Here is a 15272-nt window from a genome sequence, read left to right on the forward strand (position 1 = left end):
ACTTGGCAAATAAAGTGTGATTCTGATTCTGATTCTGATATGGACCGAACGCAGGCACATGGGACTGGTGTAGCTGGGAAGTTGGCCGGTGTGGGCAAATTGGGGTGAAGGGCCTGTTTCCACACTGTATCATTACATGACACTATCTCTTAGGAATGGTTGGCCTATGACTGATTGAAGTGGAGAAGCAGCATTTAGAATGGCATTGAGAACCTCCATGAACGTATGAATTTATGAACTTATGAAAGGGATTAATAAAATCTGGTAACACTGAGAGGATCCACAGAAATGGCGGGAGGATGGGACCACTTCAGCAACAGCATATGCACCCGCCATTTAGGCACCCCCTGGCTCATCTGTAGAAGGGACTGCAGCTCTCCCATTGGCCTCATAGGTCATCTCAGATCCCATGGAAAAACTGAGTGCACGGAAAAAAAATCGCCCACTAGAAGAAGAATTTTGCTTTACCTTGGAGAGTTTCCGGCACAAGTGATCCTCCCATCCGTCAGCTGGAGGTTTTTCAGGTAGGAACACCCAGTCTGCACCACAGGCCAAAGCGCTCACCAGAGCAAGGTAGCTGGAGCACAAACACACTTTATAGAAACATGGAAACATAGAAAATGGGTGCAGGAGTAGGCCATTCAGCCCCTCGAGTCAGCACCGCCTTTCAATATGATCATGGCTGATCATCCAAAATCTGTACCCCAATCCTGCTTTCTTTCCATATCCCTTGATTCCATTAGTCCTAAGAGCTAAATCTAATTCTCTCTTGAAAACATCCAGTGAATTGGCCTCCACTGCCTTCTGTGGCAGAGAATTCTCTGGGTGAAAACATTTTTCCTCATCTCAGTCCTAAATGGCCTACCCCTTATTCTTAAACTGTGGCCCCTGGTCTGGACTCCCCCAACAAGGGAAACATTTTTCCTGCATCTAGCCTGTCCAATCCATTAAGAATATCATGATTCAATAAGATTCCCTCTCATCCTTCTCGATTCCAGTGAATATCAGCCCAGTCGATCCATTGTTTCATCATATGTCAGTCCCGCCATCCTGGAAATTGATCTGACCAATTTATACTGCACTCCCTCAATAGCAAGAATGTCCTTCCTCAAACTAGGAGACCAAAACTGCACACAATATTGAATTTTAAATTATGAATTAAAAAAAAGCTTATTTTTATCACGTAAGTCAGAATCACCATGAGTCAGAAGTCACAGTGTTTGCTCACCCACAATGGCGACCCATCACTTCCAGCACAAACGTCCTCTGGTGGCTGTGAACAAAATGGTGATAGAATTACTCAGCGCAAATCCTATGGCTCAGTCCGTCTGGACCTACCTGATCTCCAAATTGCTAAACACTTTAACTCTCCTTCCCATTCCTACACTGACCTTTCTGTCCCAGGACTCCTCCATTGTCCGAGTGAGGCCAAACGCAAATTGGAGGAATAGCATCTCATATTTCGCTTAGCGGCTGACAACCCAGTGGTATGAATATTGATTTCTCAAAAACCAAGTATCCCTGCATTCTCTCTCTCTCCATCTCCCTCCCACCCAAGTCTCACCAGCTTCTTGTTCTCACCCAAACAGCTAATAATGGCATGTTTCCTTTTTCATTGTTACTTTTTTGCATTTATTTCATTCATTGTTCTTTATCTTTCTAAATTGTCATCTATATCTTTTGTTTCTCTTTCCCGTGACTTTCAGCCTGAAGAAGAGTCTCGACCCGAAATATTTGTTCTCTCCAGAGATGCTGCCTGTCCCGCTGAGTTACTCCAGCTTTTTGTGTCTACCTTCCCTCTCATACATGCTTCCCCAAGATAGTTTAGTTTATTGTCATGTGTACCGAGGTACAGAGAAAAGCTTTTGTTGCGTGCTATCCAGTCAGCGGAATGACAATACTTGATTATAATTGACCCATTTGCAGTGTACAGATACACGATCAGGGAATAACGTTTAGTGCAAGGTAAAGCCAGCAAAGTCTGATCAAGGATAGTCCAAGGGTCACCAAAGAGGTAGATAGTAGTTCAGCACTGCTCTCTGTTTGTGGTAGGATGATTCAGTTGCCTGATAATAGCTGGGAAAAAAAACTGTCTGCAGCAAAAGGCGATTATTATTAAGCACAGCCCATTCTATCTTTCTGTATAATATTCCTGGAAAACCTTTGGCTCTTTAAAACAATGACAATAGTATGGCCAGGGTCAAAATGATAATAAAACAGCAAAGTCTGGAAATCACTGATAGTGTCAGAGTGATATAGCGTGGAAACAGGTCCTTCTGCCCAACTTGCCCACACCGACCAACATGTCTGATCTGCACCAATCCTGCCTGGCTGCGTTTGGCCCATATCCTTCAAAACCAAGGGTCGGCAACCTTGTTTTGCATAGGGGCCGGGACGCATGTCTGTGAGCGGATGGCAGACCACATCTATCACGTGTACACATTAGTCCCGCCCCCTTCCCGCCCCGGATGGCAGGCATCAAATCATGTGTTTACAGAAGGTAGACAAAAGTCCTGGAGTAACTCAGTGGGTGAGGCAGTCTCATGCAATCCTTGCATGTCTCACCCACTGAGTTTCGCCAGCACCACCATTCAATATGATCATCCAGAATCAGTACCCCTTTCCTGCTTTCTCTCCATATCCCTTGATTCCTTTAGCCCTAAGAGCTATATCTAGCTCGCTCTTGAAAACATCCAGTGAACCGGCCTCCACTGCTTTCTGTGGCAGCGAATTCCAGATTCACAACTCTCTGGGTGAAAATGTTTTTCCTCATCTCAGTCCTACCCCTTATTCTTGAACTGTGACTCCTGGTTCTGAACTCCTCCAACATTGGGAACATTTTTCCTGCAACTAGCCTGTCCAATCCCTTTAGAATTGTATATGTTTCTATAAGATCCTCTCTCATTCTTCTAAAGTCCAGTGAATATAAGCCCTTATCAGCCTGCAACACATCACGATCAGCTTGGGAGAGCTTAGATCTATTTAGAGATGCAGAATGGAAAGTGTTATCCCACTTTCACATCCACTCCCTACATATTATGGGCAACACCACCATTTGTTATCCAATCTCAGTTGGTCCCCCCTCCCCCACCACAACCTTTCACAAATTTAGTTTATAGTTTAGTTTATAGATACAGGGCGGAAACAGGTCTTTCGGCCTAACAAGTCTGCGCCAACCAGCATTCCCCGCACATTAACACTACCCTACACACTAGGGACAATTTAAAAAATCCAATTAACCTAGGGACAATTTACAATTTTATCAAGCCTATAAACCTACAAACCTGTATGTCTTTAAGTTGCAGGGAGCCAGCTGGAGCTCCCAGGAAAAACTCACGCCATCACAGGGAGAACGTATAAACTCTGTTTGGACAGCACCTGTCATCGGGTTTGAACCCGGGTCTCTGGCGCTGTGAGGCAGCAACTCTAACGCTGCGCCACCGTGCTGCCCTGAATCTTCCCTTTTGTTCTCCTTGCCCGGCATCTTTTTCTGCAACTTCTAAGGTTGTTTCATCTCACATTTTTCCCTTTGCTAATGTAAACATTAATCACGTTTTTCTCTCTCAACTGATATGGTATGATCTTCTGAGTATTTCCAGCATTTTCGGTTTTTATTTGTGTATTTGTTTTATTTCAGATCTTTGGGAATCTTTTTTCACCCTCCTACCATCCGGCAAGCGCTACCGCAGCATGCAGAGCAAAACCACCAGATTCAAAAACAGCTTTTTACCTCAGGCCATCAGACTACTCAACACACTCAAGAAAATTCCATGAACATTACACAAACTAAGACCAATTGACTGTCAAAATAACTTTAATTCAATGTCTGCAGTATGCCATTTGCACTTTTCTATATGGCACCTTTTATTATTGCACCTTAATAACATACCTCAAAATTTTACTACACTCTGGCACACTGTGAATATTTTATATAATGTATATGTCCTGTCTATTTTTATTGGTATATAGTCTGTCTGTGTTATAAATATTACTTGCACATTTGGAGTATGGGGAAACGCAATTTCAATCCTCTGTGTAACTACTTGTTGCATTATTTGAATTGACAATAAAGTTTACTTTACTTACTTAACTGCTGTATTTTGCTTGTGGGTGAAAATGATATCAGTGTATCTTTTATGTAAACATGCCAGATGGGTGTGAATGCCGGCTCCGTCAATAAAAAGCACATACACCATGTACAAAAGTACTGCTCTGATTCTCTGGGGAAATAGGTTACACAGGGAGGACGGTGGCGCAGCTGGTAGAGCTGCCTGACAGCGCCAGAGACCCGGGTTCGATCCTGACTACGGGTGCTGTCTGTACAGAGTTTGTACGTTCTCCCCATAACCTAAGTGGATTTTCTCTGAGATCTTTGGTTTCCTCCCACACTCCAAAGACGTACAGGTTTGTAGGATCATTGGCTTGGTATAAATGAAAAATTTATAGGCTAGATGCAGGAAAAATGACTGAGAAAAGAGATAGATGGTGTCAGTGATATGAGTCAAGCAAAATGGCAAAAGAGCGATGGATCCAGTTTTGTTCAACCTTCAGGACTGCTGTACTGACTATGGTGCTTTCAAAGAGTCAAGTGATTTACTGGTTTTATTCTGTTCTTTACCATTTGGCAGCAGGGCAACAGTTTTAATTTGGAGTTCACAAACATTCTGAAAAAACACAAATATCCCATCAAACCTGCTGCTAGGCACTAAATATAATCAGCACCCAACATTCTAGGGCTCATTAAACTGCTGAACAAGCAAGATAGGATGCGACAGCTCCACTGTGTACCCAATAAATACTTTTGCTGGAACCTGAGCAGAAAACGCTGGATATGTTCAGCTCATTGACAGCATCTATGGAGTGGCTTAAAAAATGTATGTAGCAGGTCGAGGACACTTCATCAGAGTTCTATTGAAAACAAAGGGTCTTTAACTTGGGACATGAATTCTGTTTCTCTTTCCACAGATGCTGCCAGGCCTACTGAGTTTTTCCAGCATTTTGCTCTAGATTTGCAGTATCATTCATTCCCATCCACACATACTGAAGGCAGTGTGCTCCATGTATAAATTACACAGTGGTTACTCCACATAGTCAACTCAGAGGGCACCTCCAACCTCAAAATTAATAACGGCATCAGTGTCTGGGAAAACTACCTTTGCCAGCTTCCCTTCAAAATAGCTTGCCGTCCTGACTTGGAAATATATTGCTATGCCTCCAACATCACTGGGTCTACATCCTGGAACTACTTGCACATTGTTGCTGTGGGGTGCACCCTCAACAAAAGGATTGAAGCAGATCAAGGGTGACTATGTTGGGCAAAAAATGCCAGTGATGCTCAGATCCCAACAAAAGAATAAATGAAAATACTGTTGACATTTGATCTCTGGGGTGGGAGATTGCAACCCTCACGTGGTCCACCCTGTTTCGACTAATGCAATCAACCCGACGTGCACAAACAAATAGATCAAATAGAACAGGTTGTCCTGCAACTTTAGGCTGTGCACGCCATACGCAAGACGAAGATTTGATCTCTGAACAGAAATGTCATCAGTTGTACGAAGCGCTTTTTTTCCAAAAGTCATAGACACATTGTCTATCATAGAAATCTGCGCACACACTTGTAAGAACAGAAATCTGCCGTTCTTATACTTATACTGCAGGAAAAGGTGGCAGGCGTCAAGTATTAATCTCTCTTGGTTTTTTGTCTGGTACTTGGTAATTGGTTTATTGCCACGTATGGCACCACAGGTGGATAGAGTGGTGATGAAGGCTTTTTGCCTTTCATCAGTCAGTGAAATTAGTATAGAAGTTGAGACATTAAGTTACAGTGGTGCACAGTGTTAGTTAGGCCATCCAACAGCATAAACAGGAAGTCCCCACATACAAACTGTGAGGTCCTGCTAAACAATTTTTTTCACACAAAGGTTGGTGGGTGTATGGGACAAGCTGCCAGATGAGGTAGTTGAGGCAGGGACTATCGCAATGTTTAACAAACAGTTAGACAGGTACATGGATTGGACAGGTTTCGAACGATATGGACCAAAATAGGGTAATTGGGACGTGTAGCTGGGATATGTTTGCTGGTATGGACAGGTTGGGCTGAAGGGCCTGTTTCCACACTGTATCACTCTATGACACTATGGCTCTATGCAAGTGAATGAGTTCTTGTACCATTGTTAGAATGTTATTCTCAATTTTTGGTGTTCCATTAAAAAAATATTTTAACATTCATGGAAATGACCAACGATAAGTAGAATATAATTTTGATGGAAACCTGGGTTATTAGATCTATTGTAATTAAAATCAACGGTTAAAGTGATAAAAAGATTTCCGAAGTAGCTCTGGTAGGATACAGTCAACAGTATGATGACAGCAACCTAGGAGATTTTAAGCAATAAAAACAAATGATAAAACCTAATAATGCATGAGTCTCACCCAGGTCACTCCGTTTCCCCCCCTCTCCCATCGGGCAAGAGGTACAGAAGTGTGAAAACGCACACCTCCAGTTTAGAAACAAAGAAACATAGAAATTAGGTGCAGGAGTAGGCCATTTGGGTTTCAGGGACAGTTTCTTCCCACCTGTTATCAGGCAACTGAACCATCCTATCAACAACTGGACACCAGTCCTGAACTACCACCTACTGCACGGGAGACCCTCGGATTATCTTTGTTAGGACTTTACTGGACTTCATCTTGCACTATGCATTATTCCCTTTATCCTGTATCTGTACACTGTGGATGCCTTGATTGTAATCATGTTTGGAGTCTTACCGCTGACTGGATAGCACGCAACAAAAAGCTTTTCATTGTACATTGCTTCAAGTGACAATAAACCAAACCAAGTAAGTAAGTAAGTGATTACAAAGTCTATTGACCAGCTCTGGAAAGCATCATTGTTTCATAGAAAGCAAAGCAAATAATCACCATTAAATAATTAACTCAGTCTATTTTAATATTAACACACCATCCCTACAGATGGAAAATTTATTGCACAACCTGCAGTAGCAGGCAGAGTCTATTGACCATTTTTGGAAAACACTTTTGTTTCATAGAACAAATAGCAAGCATTCTCTAGTTAATAATTAACTCTTGGTCTATTTTTACATTGACACCCCATCCCTAGAATGGAAAATTTAGTGCAAAACCTACAGTAACTGGCAGGGTAGCAAATCAAATACTTGGCATTACTAAAACAATACCTTGGCATTACAGATGTGTCTTTTTACAAAACTGGAGAGATTTTGAGGAACAAGATTACTATTCAGTTTTTTTACACCAATACACTGTTCTTAACTAAAAGCTACCTATCATGTGAAACCTTATAAATAACAGATATAAATTAGATATCTTCAAGGCCGAAAATCAAAAACTTTTTTCATGACTGACTTCATCGTTTTACCACATTGGCCACCAAAAATGTGATATTAAAAACTCTGCCACATTTAGTCATGAATATTTATTTCATAAATAAACTTCATATGGCCCCTCAAACATATACGTTTTGATAATGATCTGGGGAAATATCTTCATCAATACCAGGAGAAAAATACAGTAACATAAAGATAATACAGTACAGTAAAGATCCCGTAACGGTCGTTGTGCTTCGTGTCCATTGTCACAACGACGCTATCGGGGTCGGTACGTCCGTGTTAAATCACGGAGGCTCCAAACTAATGCTTTTCAAAATCCCAACGAGGTATCCTATGGTAGTAGCGATTTTTGGGTGAGTTAAATATTTTTTCTTATTTTCTAATTTAACATATCAAAAACATTGTGGTGTCAAAAATGCAATGACCATTTACGATATATTTTCCGACTTCTTAAAATACATTTTTTTTGAAATATTGGACATAAATTGATCATCAAAACTAAAAAATGGAGCCAATCTTCAATTTGGTACCACACTGTCTCTTGTTTTCCTTTAGTATGGACCAAGTCGCTAATTTCATTCCTTCGTGTCAACTTTGGGAAGCTCCGCAAAGACTGTTACGGAGACATTTTACTTACTAAAAAATCAGTCCAAATCAAACATTTTGACAAATCATCGGCCATTGATATAGCTCATAAGGTAATGTACCGTTTAGATCACGTTGATGAAAATGTTTGGGTTTTGCTAATATAACGTTCATTTTCTGGGACACCAAGACTTTTAGTGTCCACCACAACGTACGTTTGTGTGTATGATGTGTAACGTGTGTTGCGGTGTCCACTCTGATGGATGCAGTATTCTACTACATGATCAGGTGAATGAAGTGGATACGGTGTTTGCAATTTTATTGTACCATGTGGTATTCATAAACATAGAAAGGAATAAGAAATATGTGCGCCTACTGTGCCAATCAGGTCACTGGTGGACACCACGTGACAGCTGTTACACAAAATGTATTTGTGTATTCTGGAGCCATTTTTGGAAACTTGCCATCAATATGCTTTCTTTTCTTATATTTGTTGGCATGAACCCAATAAAATGCTTGTCAATTTTTTTTGAAGGACATTTGACCCCCTTTGTCACATTTTTGTGTTCAGTATTGTAAAAGACACATGTAAAACAAAAATAAAAACACCACATATTTCTTCAACTGTCTCGATACGATATTTCTCAAATTTGTTCTTAATGCCGCCATAAAATATTGAATGTGACCCAGAGACCCAACAAACTGCAGATGCTGGAATTTGGAGCAATAAACATTATAATGGACTGAGCGGCAACAAAGGGAGGTATTGAATTGTAAATGTTTCCAGTTCAAACCCTGCATCGGGACTGAGAGTGGGGAGCGAAATTAGCCTATGTCAAAAGGAGAGGGGTGGTAGTGAGACTAGGACAGATGGACCAAGTAGGGATGAAAATCGATGGGACGATGGAGCCAGGTTGGGGAAGAGGGATAGAATAGAATAGAATGCCTTTTATTGTCATTCAAACAGCTTGGTTTGAACGAAATTGCATGTTCTACAGTCTTACATTACAAAAAAAAACCAAGACCCACACTTAACACAATTTACACAAAACATCCATCACAGTGAATCTCCAACAACTCCTCACTGTGATGGAAGGCAAAAGTCTTATCTCTTCCCTTTGTTCTTCTCCCGCGGTCCAGCAGTCCAACTGCAGCATCGAGGCGACTGGGGCTCCCGATGTTAAAGCCCCCGGCGGGCGATGGTAAGTCCCGCGGCCATTAAGCCACGCCGGGGCGATGTTAGGCCCCGCTCCGAGTCCTTTAAACCCCGCGATTCCAGCAGGGGAAGTTGCCGTTGCGGGAGCTCCGAAATGCGGTCTCCCTCCAGGGACCTGTGAGCTCCCGATGTTACCGTCCACCGGGCCTGCGGCCGGAGCCTCTGAAGCTCCGAAGTCGGGTCGCGGCCGCGCATCACCACAGCTCCTCCCTCTCCGAAGACGGCCATCCGCGATGTCAAGTCCGCAGACTCCGCGACTGGTGCTCTCAGGTTGGTCCCGGCCGGCCGGAGTCCACCGCCGGCTCCAGGATGTTAGACCCAACGACATCGGAGACCCGACAGGGAAAAATCCGGGTCACCGTACAGGGAAGAGACTAACGGTTTCCCCCACACCCCCCACATATACACAGCTAAAGAAAAATAATAAAAACTAGAGTCAAGACATACATTTAACAAACAGACGGACTGTAGTCGAGCCGCTGCCGTTGGCGCCGCCACACCACAGGTGGAGTTAGGAGACAGGTGTTCGATCAATGAAGGCAGACATAACAAAGGGCAAATGGAACCAGGCAGAGGGGAGTGGAGGCTGAGGGTAGACGCAGCTCAGAGGGTGAGGATTTGAGTATAGGAGCAGGGAGGTTCTACTGCAGTTGTACAGGGTCTTGGTGAGACCACACCTGGAGTATTGCGTACAGTTTTGGTCTCCTAATCTGAGGAAAGACATTATTGCAATAGAGGGAGTGCAGAGATGGTTCACTAGACTGATTCCTGGGATGTCAGGACTGTCTTCTGAAGAAAGACTGGATAGACTTGGTTTATACTCTCTAGAATTTAGGAGATTGAGGGGGGATCTTATAGAAACTTACAAAATTCTTAAGGGGTTTGGACAGGCTAGATGCAGGAAGATTGTTCCCGATGTTAGGGAAGTCCAGGACAAGGGGTCACAGCTTAAGGATAAGGGGGAAAATCCTTTAAAACCGAGATACGAAGAACTTTTTCCACACAGAGAGTGGTGAATCTCTGGAACTCTCTGCCACAGAGGGTAGTTGAGGCCAGTTCATTGGCTATATTTAAGAGTTAGATGTGGCCCTTGTGGCTAAATGGATCAGGGGGGATGGAGAGAAGGCAGGTACGGGATACTGAGTTGGATGATCAGCCATGATCATATTGAATGGCGGTGCAGGCTCGAAGGGCCGAATGGCCTACTCCTGCACCTAATTTATATGTCTATGTTTCTATATGCTGGAACGCAAAGGCTACCAGCGCTGGATATGGAAAGTTATCATGGCAGCTATTAGCAGAGAGGCAAAGAGTAGACGGCACCAGAGAGAGAACCAGATAAAGGGAGGTCTTTAAAACCCCGGATGCCTGGACGCGAGTTAGTCATTCTGCAAGATCGCGAGGGAGAGGCCATTCTAAGCTGTGAATCAACTGAACTGTGATTCTGCAATTTCCTAAAAGAACGTCCTTTAATTCTGAGGCTCCGACCTCTGGTCCTCGACTCTTCCACTAGTGGAAACATCCTCCCCACATCCACTCTATCCACTATCTATGCCTTTCACTATTCAGTAAGTTTCATTGAGGTCCCCCTCCCCTCATCTTTCTAACCTGCGAGTCGAGGCCAAGTGCCGTGAAACGCTCATCATACGTTAATGTAATTAGATTGATACAACACTCTATCCAAGCCTTTCACTGTTCCTAAACAAAACATCCATCTTGGTGTGCTGGATTTACCTCTGGGCTGTGGTCATGATGGCATCCACCACTTCAATGATACGATGCAGTGCCGAGTCAGTGCCTATGGTCATATCTGTCCCACAGAAATCGTTGTCGATGGAGCCTACCATGCCCACGATATTTAAGTGGCTGTACTTGTCAGCTGTTTCCTCGTCAATTTTACCTGAGTAAGGTGGAAAAAATAACATTATAAAAGACCCACGACAATCGGCACCAACATTTGATCCAGTAAATCAGATTAGCGTGCATACATCCTGATGATCAGGTTATAGCAAGGAAATTAAAATCAGTATTTATTTTTTAGCCCTGCAAAGAAAGCTGACCGTAATCTATTGCAATAAACTGATCGTGATGTCTGTGTCGGCATTTTATTCAGCAAAAGCAGTCACTTTATTACATTGTTATGCTCCAGGGCTCTTTAATTCTTGTAGGGTTTTCTTTATTGGAAAAGCTAACAGCAGTTCAATATCATCCACTATGCAATGGAAATAAACTGCGATTATATCAACATTATGACCATTTACTATTCCCCTGGACCCGTAGACGAGGTCATTCACTCATGGTGTAATGTGAGAGGGGAGGGGTGAATTTTAGCCCACTTTCAGGAAGAATAGAGGAGGATAAAGTTGCAGTAACTACACTCTCTGAATGGGCCGTGGTGGTTTGGAAACATAGAAACATAGAAAATAAGTGCAGGAGTTGGCCATTCGGCCTTTCTAGCCTGCACTGCCATTCAATATCATCATGGCTGTTCATCCAACTCAGTATCCTGTACCTGCCCTCTCTCCATAACCCCTGATCCCTTTAGCCACAAGGGATAATTCTCTGCCACATGGCAGAGAATTCCACAGGGGATGGCAGCTATCTGACCTTGGGAAGGAAGTCAGTCGTTCAGTTCAGTTTGGTTTAGTTTAGAGATACAGCGCGGAAACAGGCCCTTCGGCCCACCGGGTCAGCAACGACCAGCGATTCCCGCACACTAACACTATCCTACACACACTAGGGACAATTTACACATACACCAAGCCAATTAACCTACAAACCTGTACGTCTTTGGAATGTGGGAGGAAACTGAAGCACCTGGAGAAAACAGGCGAGAAAATGGTACAGCAGTAGAATTTCTGCCTTACAGCGACAGAGACCCGGGTTCAATCCTGACTACGGGTGCTGTCTGTATGGAGTTTGTACGTTCTCCCTGTGACCCCGTGGGTTTTCTCCAAGATCTTTGGTTTCCTCCCACACTCTCCAAAGACGCATGTAGGTAAATTGGCTTGGTAAATGTAAAAATTGTCCCTAGTGTGTGTAGGACAGTGTTAATGTGCGGGCCGGCGTGGACCAGGTGGGCCGAGGGGCCTGTTTCCGCAGCGTATCTCTAAACTGAACTAAAAACTCACGCGGTCACAGGGAGAACATACAAACTCCGTACAGTCAGGATCGAACCGGGATCCCTGGAACTATAAGGTAGCAACTCTACTGCTGCGCCACCGTGGATTTAGATGAAAGGAGCTTTTAAAGCAGCTGAAGGGAGATGACAACAACCATGTATTGTCTTATGAAGAAAGACTGGATAGACTTGGTTTATACTCTCTAGAATTTAGAAGATTGAGGGGGGATCTTATAGAAACTTACAAAATTCTTAAGGGGTTGGACAGGCTAGATGCAGGAAGATTGTTCCCGATGTTGGGGAAGTCCAGGACAAGGGGTCACAGCTTAAGGATAAAGGGAAATCCTTTAAAACCGAGATGAGAAGAACTTTTTTCACGCAGACAGTGGTGAATCTCTGGAACTCTCTGCCACAGAGGGTAGTTGAGGCCAGGAGCTATTTTAAGAGGGAGTTAGATGAAGGGGATCAGATGGGTACAGAGAAGGCAGGTACGGGATACTGAGTTGGATGATCAGCCATGATCATATTGAATGGCGGTGCAGGCTCGAAGGGCCGAATGGCCTACTCCTGCACCTAATTTCTATGTTTTGGACAGACATTTGTTTTTAAATGGTTACGTTTTGGACTATTGGAGCAAATATCTTGTCCTCCATCCCCCAAAATGATTCCTTCCTTTGTTTTAAACTAGACCATCTCTCTACCCACCTACAATCCTCCCAATCCCTCACCGTCTAGTTCTTCCCAATATTCTCCCCTCGCTCGCTCCCACCAAATACCAGGATCACTTTCTTCCTCTTCTCCGAATCCCAGCACCAAAAACTCTGGGCAGCTTTTGAAATCAGAGCCAAGAAAGGTGAGGTCCCACCATTAAATTCAGCAGGACCTCTTCTTTCCCAGAGCCTCTTGACACCTACTGATCCTACCTCCTCCTTCCCCACTGCCCCGGATATACCAATGAACAATGCCTCATCAAACTCACACCAAAGATTTGGCTGAGACATTGTGCACAAAGAGAGGACCTGGATGAGAATTTGAGAATGCAAATCAACTTCTGACTCTGGATTGGGAAGGTGGTCCTCACCAGCAACTAAAAGGCACGGCACAGTGGCACAGCGGTAGAGTTGCTGCTTTACAGCACCAGAAAACCCGGGTTCGATCCTGACGACAGGTGCTGTCTATACGGAGTTTGTACGTTCTCCCAGTGACCTGCATGGGTTTTCTCCCAGATCTTCGGTTTCCTCCCACATTCCAAAGACGTACAGGTTTGTAGGTTAATTGGCTAGGTTAATTGTCCTCAGTGTGTGTAGGATAGTGTTACTGTGCATGAATGGCTGGTCTGTACAGATTTGGTAGGCTTGAAGGGTCTGTTTCCACGCTGTATATCTAAACTAAACTATACTGAGTTGGATGATCAACCATGATCATATTGAATGGCGGTGCTGGCTCGAAAGGCCGAATGGCCTCTACTCCTGCACCTACTTTCTATGTTTCTATGTTTCAATACTAAATTAAACTAAACTAAACTAAACCAACTAAACTAAACTAAAAGGCATAGATAGGATATACAGCCAGAAACATTTTCCCAGTGTAGAAATATCTAACACTTTAGGGCATGGCTTTAAGATGAGAGGGAAAGGTTTAATGGAGATGTGCAGGACACATTTTTTTATACTGGGGGTAATGGAGACCTGGAATGCATTGGCAAGGGTGGTGATGGAAGTAAGTATGATAGTGGTGTTTAAGAGCCAAATAGATAGGCAAAGGGATGTGCAGGAATAGAGGTACATGGATCAGGTCCAGGCAGATGAGATCACTTCAGCTGGGCATCATGTTTGGTGTAGACATTGTGCGGTGAAGGTAATGAGGTACAGGTTTCTGTGCTATAACTCTTTCTTCTATGTTCAATGCTCGGTGAAAGAGGTGAACAGTATCTACGCAAACTGTAGGGGTTTGGGGTGTAAGTGGGTCGCTAACAATAGCTGTGAAGTGGATGGATTTTCTTCAGAAATGTTAAGAATATTATCTCCTTTGTGTATGGAAATCCCCTTAGAATAAAAAGGACTGCTGGGCTCAACAGAAATAAGATCACAGGATAGATCATGCAGAGGAATGTATGGAGGAGAAACACAAACGTTAGGGTCACCATCGTCCGTGAGCTCCTTCAGTAGTCCTTGCCAATCCTCACGAAATTGATTGGCTCCAGTTAAACTGCCATCTCCACCGATCACGCAGAGGTTTGTTATCCCGCACTTCACCAGGTTGTAGGCGGCCCTGAGTCGACCCTCGTGGGTCCGGAACTCCTTGCAACGTGCGCTCCCAATGACAGTCCCCCCCTAAAAAGACAAAGACCATCAGGTTCAATGCCAAGCCACCACGCTTGGTCCAATGCAAAGCCACTCTGTGTTGCAGTGTGAACTGTGAGGAGGATGCTATGAGAATGCAGGGTGACTTGGACAGGTTGAGGGAGTGGGCAGATGCATGGCAGATGATGTTTAATGCGGATAAATGTGAGGTTATCCAATTTGGTAGCAAAAACAGGAAGGTAGATTACTATCTAAATGGCGTCAAATTGGGAAAAGGGGAAGTACAACGGGATCTGGGGGTCCTTGTACATCAGTCTATGAAAGTAAGCATGCAGGTACAGCAGGCAGTGAAGAAATCGAATGGCATGTTGGCCTTTATAACAAGAGGAATCGAATATAGGAGCAAAGAGGTCCTTCTGCAGTTGTACAGAGCACTAGTGAGACCGCACCTGGGGTATTGTGCGCAGTTTTGGTCCCCTAATTTGAGGAAGGACATTCTTGCTATTGAGGGAGTGCAGCGTAGGTTTACCAGGTTAATTCCCGGGATGGCGGGACTGTCACATGCTGAGAGAATGGAGCAGCTGGGCTTGTACACTCTGGAGTTTAGAAGGATGAGAGCGGATTTCATGGAAACATATAAGATTGTTAAGGGCTTGGACAGGCTAGAGGCAGGAAAC

General features: G+C 43.8%; 1 protein-coding gene across 2 annotated transcripts in view; it reads right to left on the minus strand.

The window, feature by feature from the left end:
• Window positions 1–15272, minus strand: part of pfkpb (phosphofructokinase, platelet b) — a 126188-nt gene that overhangs the window by 64178 nt on the left and 46738 nt on the right. For both annotated transcript variants that reach the window (XM_055665340.1, XM_055665345.1), the window contains exons 4-7: window positions 14436–14625; window positions 10906–11071; window positions 1229–1273; window positions 469–577 (exon numbers count right to left, since the gene is read on the minus strand). In XM_055665340.1, the coding sequence (XP_055521315.1) occupies window positions 469–577; window positions 1229–1273; window positions 10906–11071; window positions 14436–14625 (510 nt within the window). The remainder of the gene's footprint in view (window positions 1–468; window positions 578–1228; window positions 1274–10905; window positions 11072–14435; window positions 14626–15272) is intronic.

Source organism: Leucoraja erinacea, chromosome 2, assembly GCF_028641065.1.
Source record: "Leucoraja erinacea ecotype New England chromosome 2, Leri_hhj_1, whole genome shotgun sequence".
In the NCBI taxonomy this organism is placed as follows: Eukaryota; Metazoa; Chordata; class Chondrichthyes; order Rajiformes; family Rajidae; genus Leucoraja; species Leucoraja erinaceus.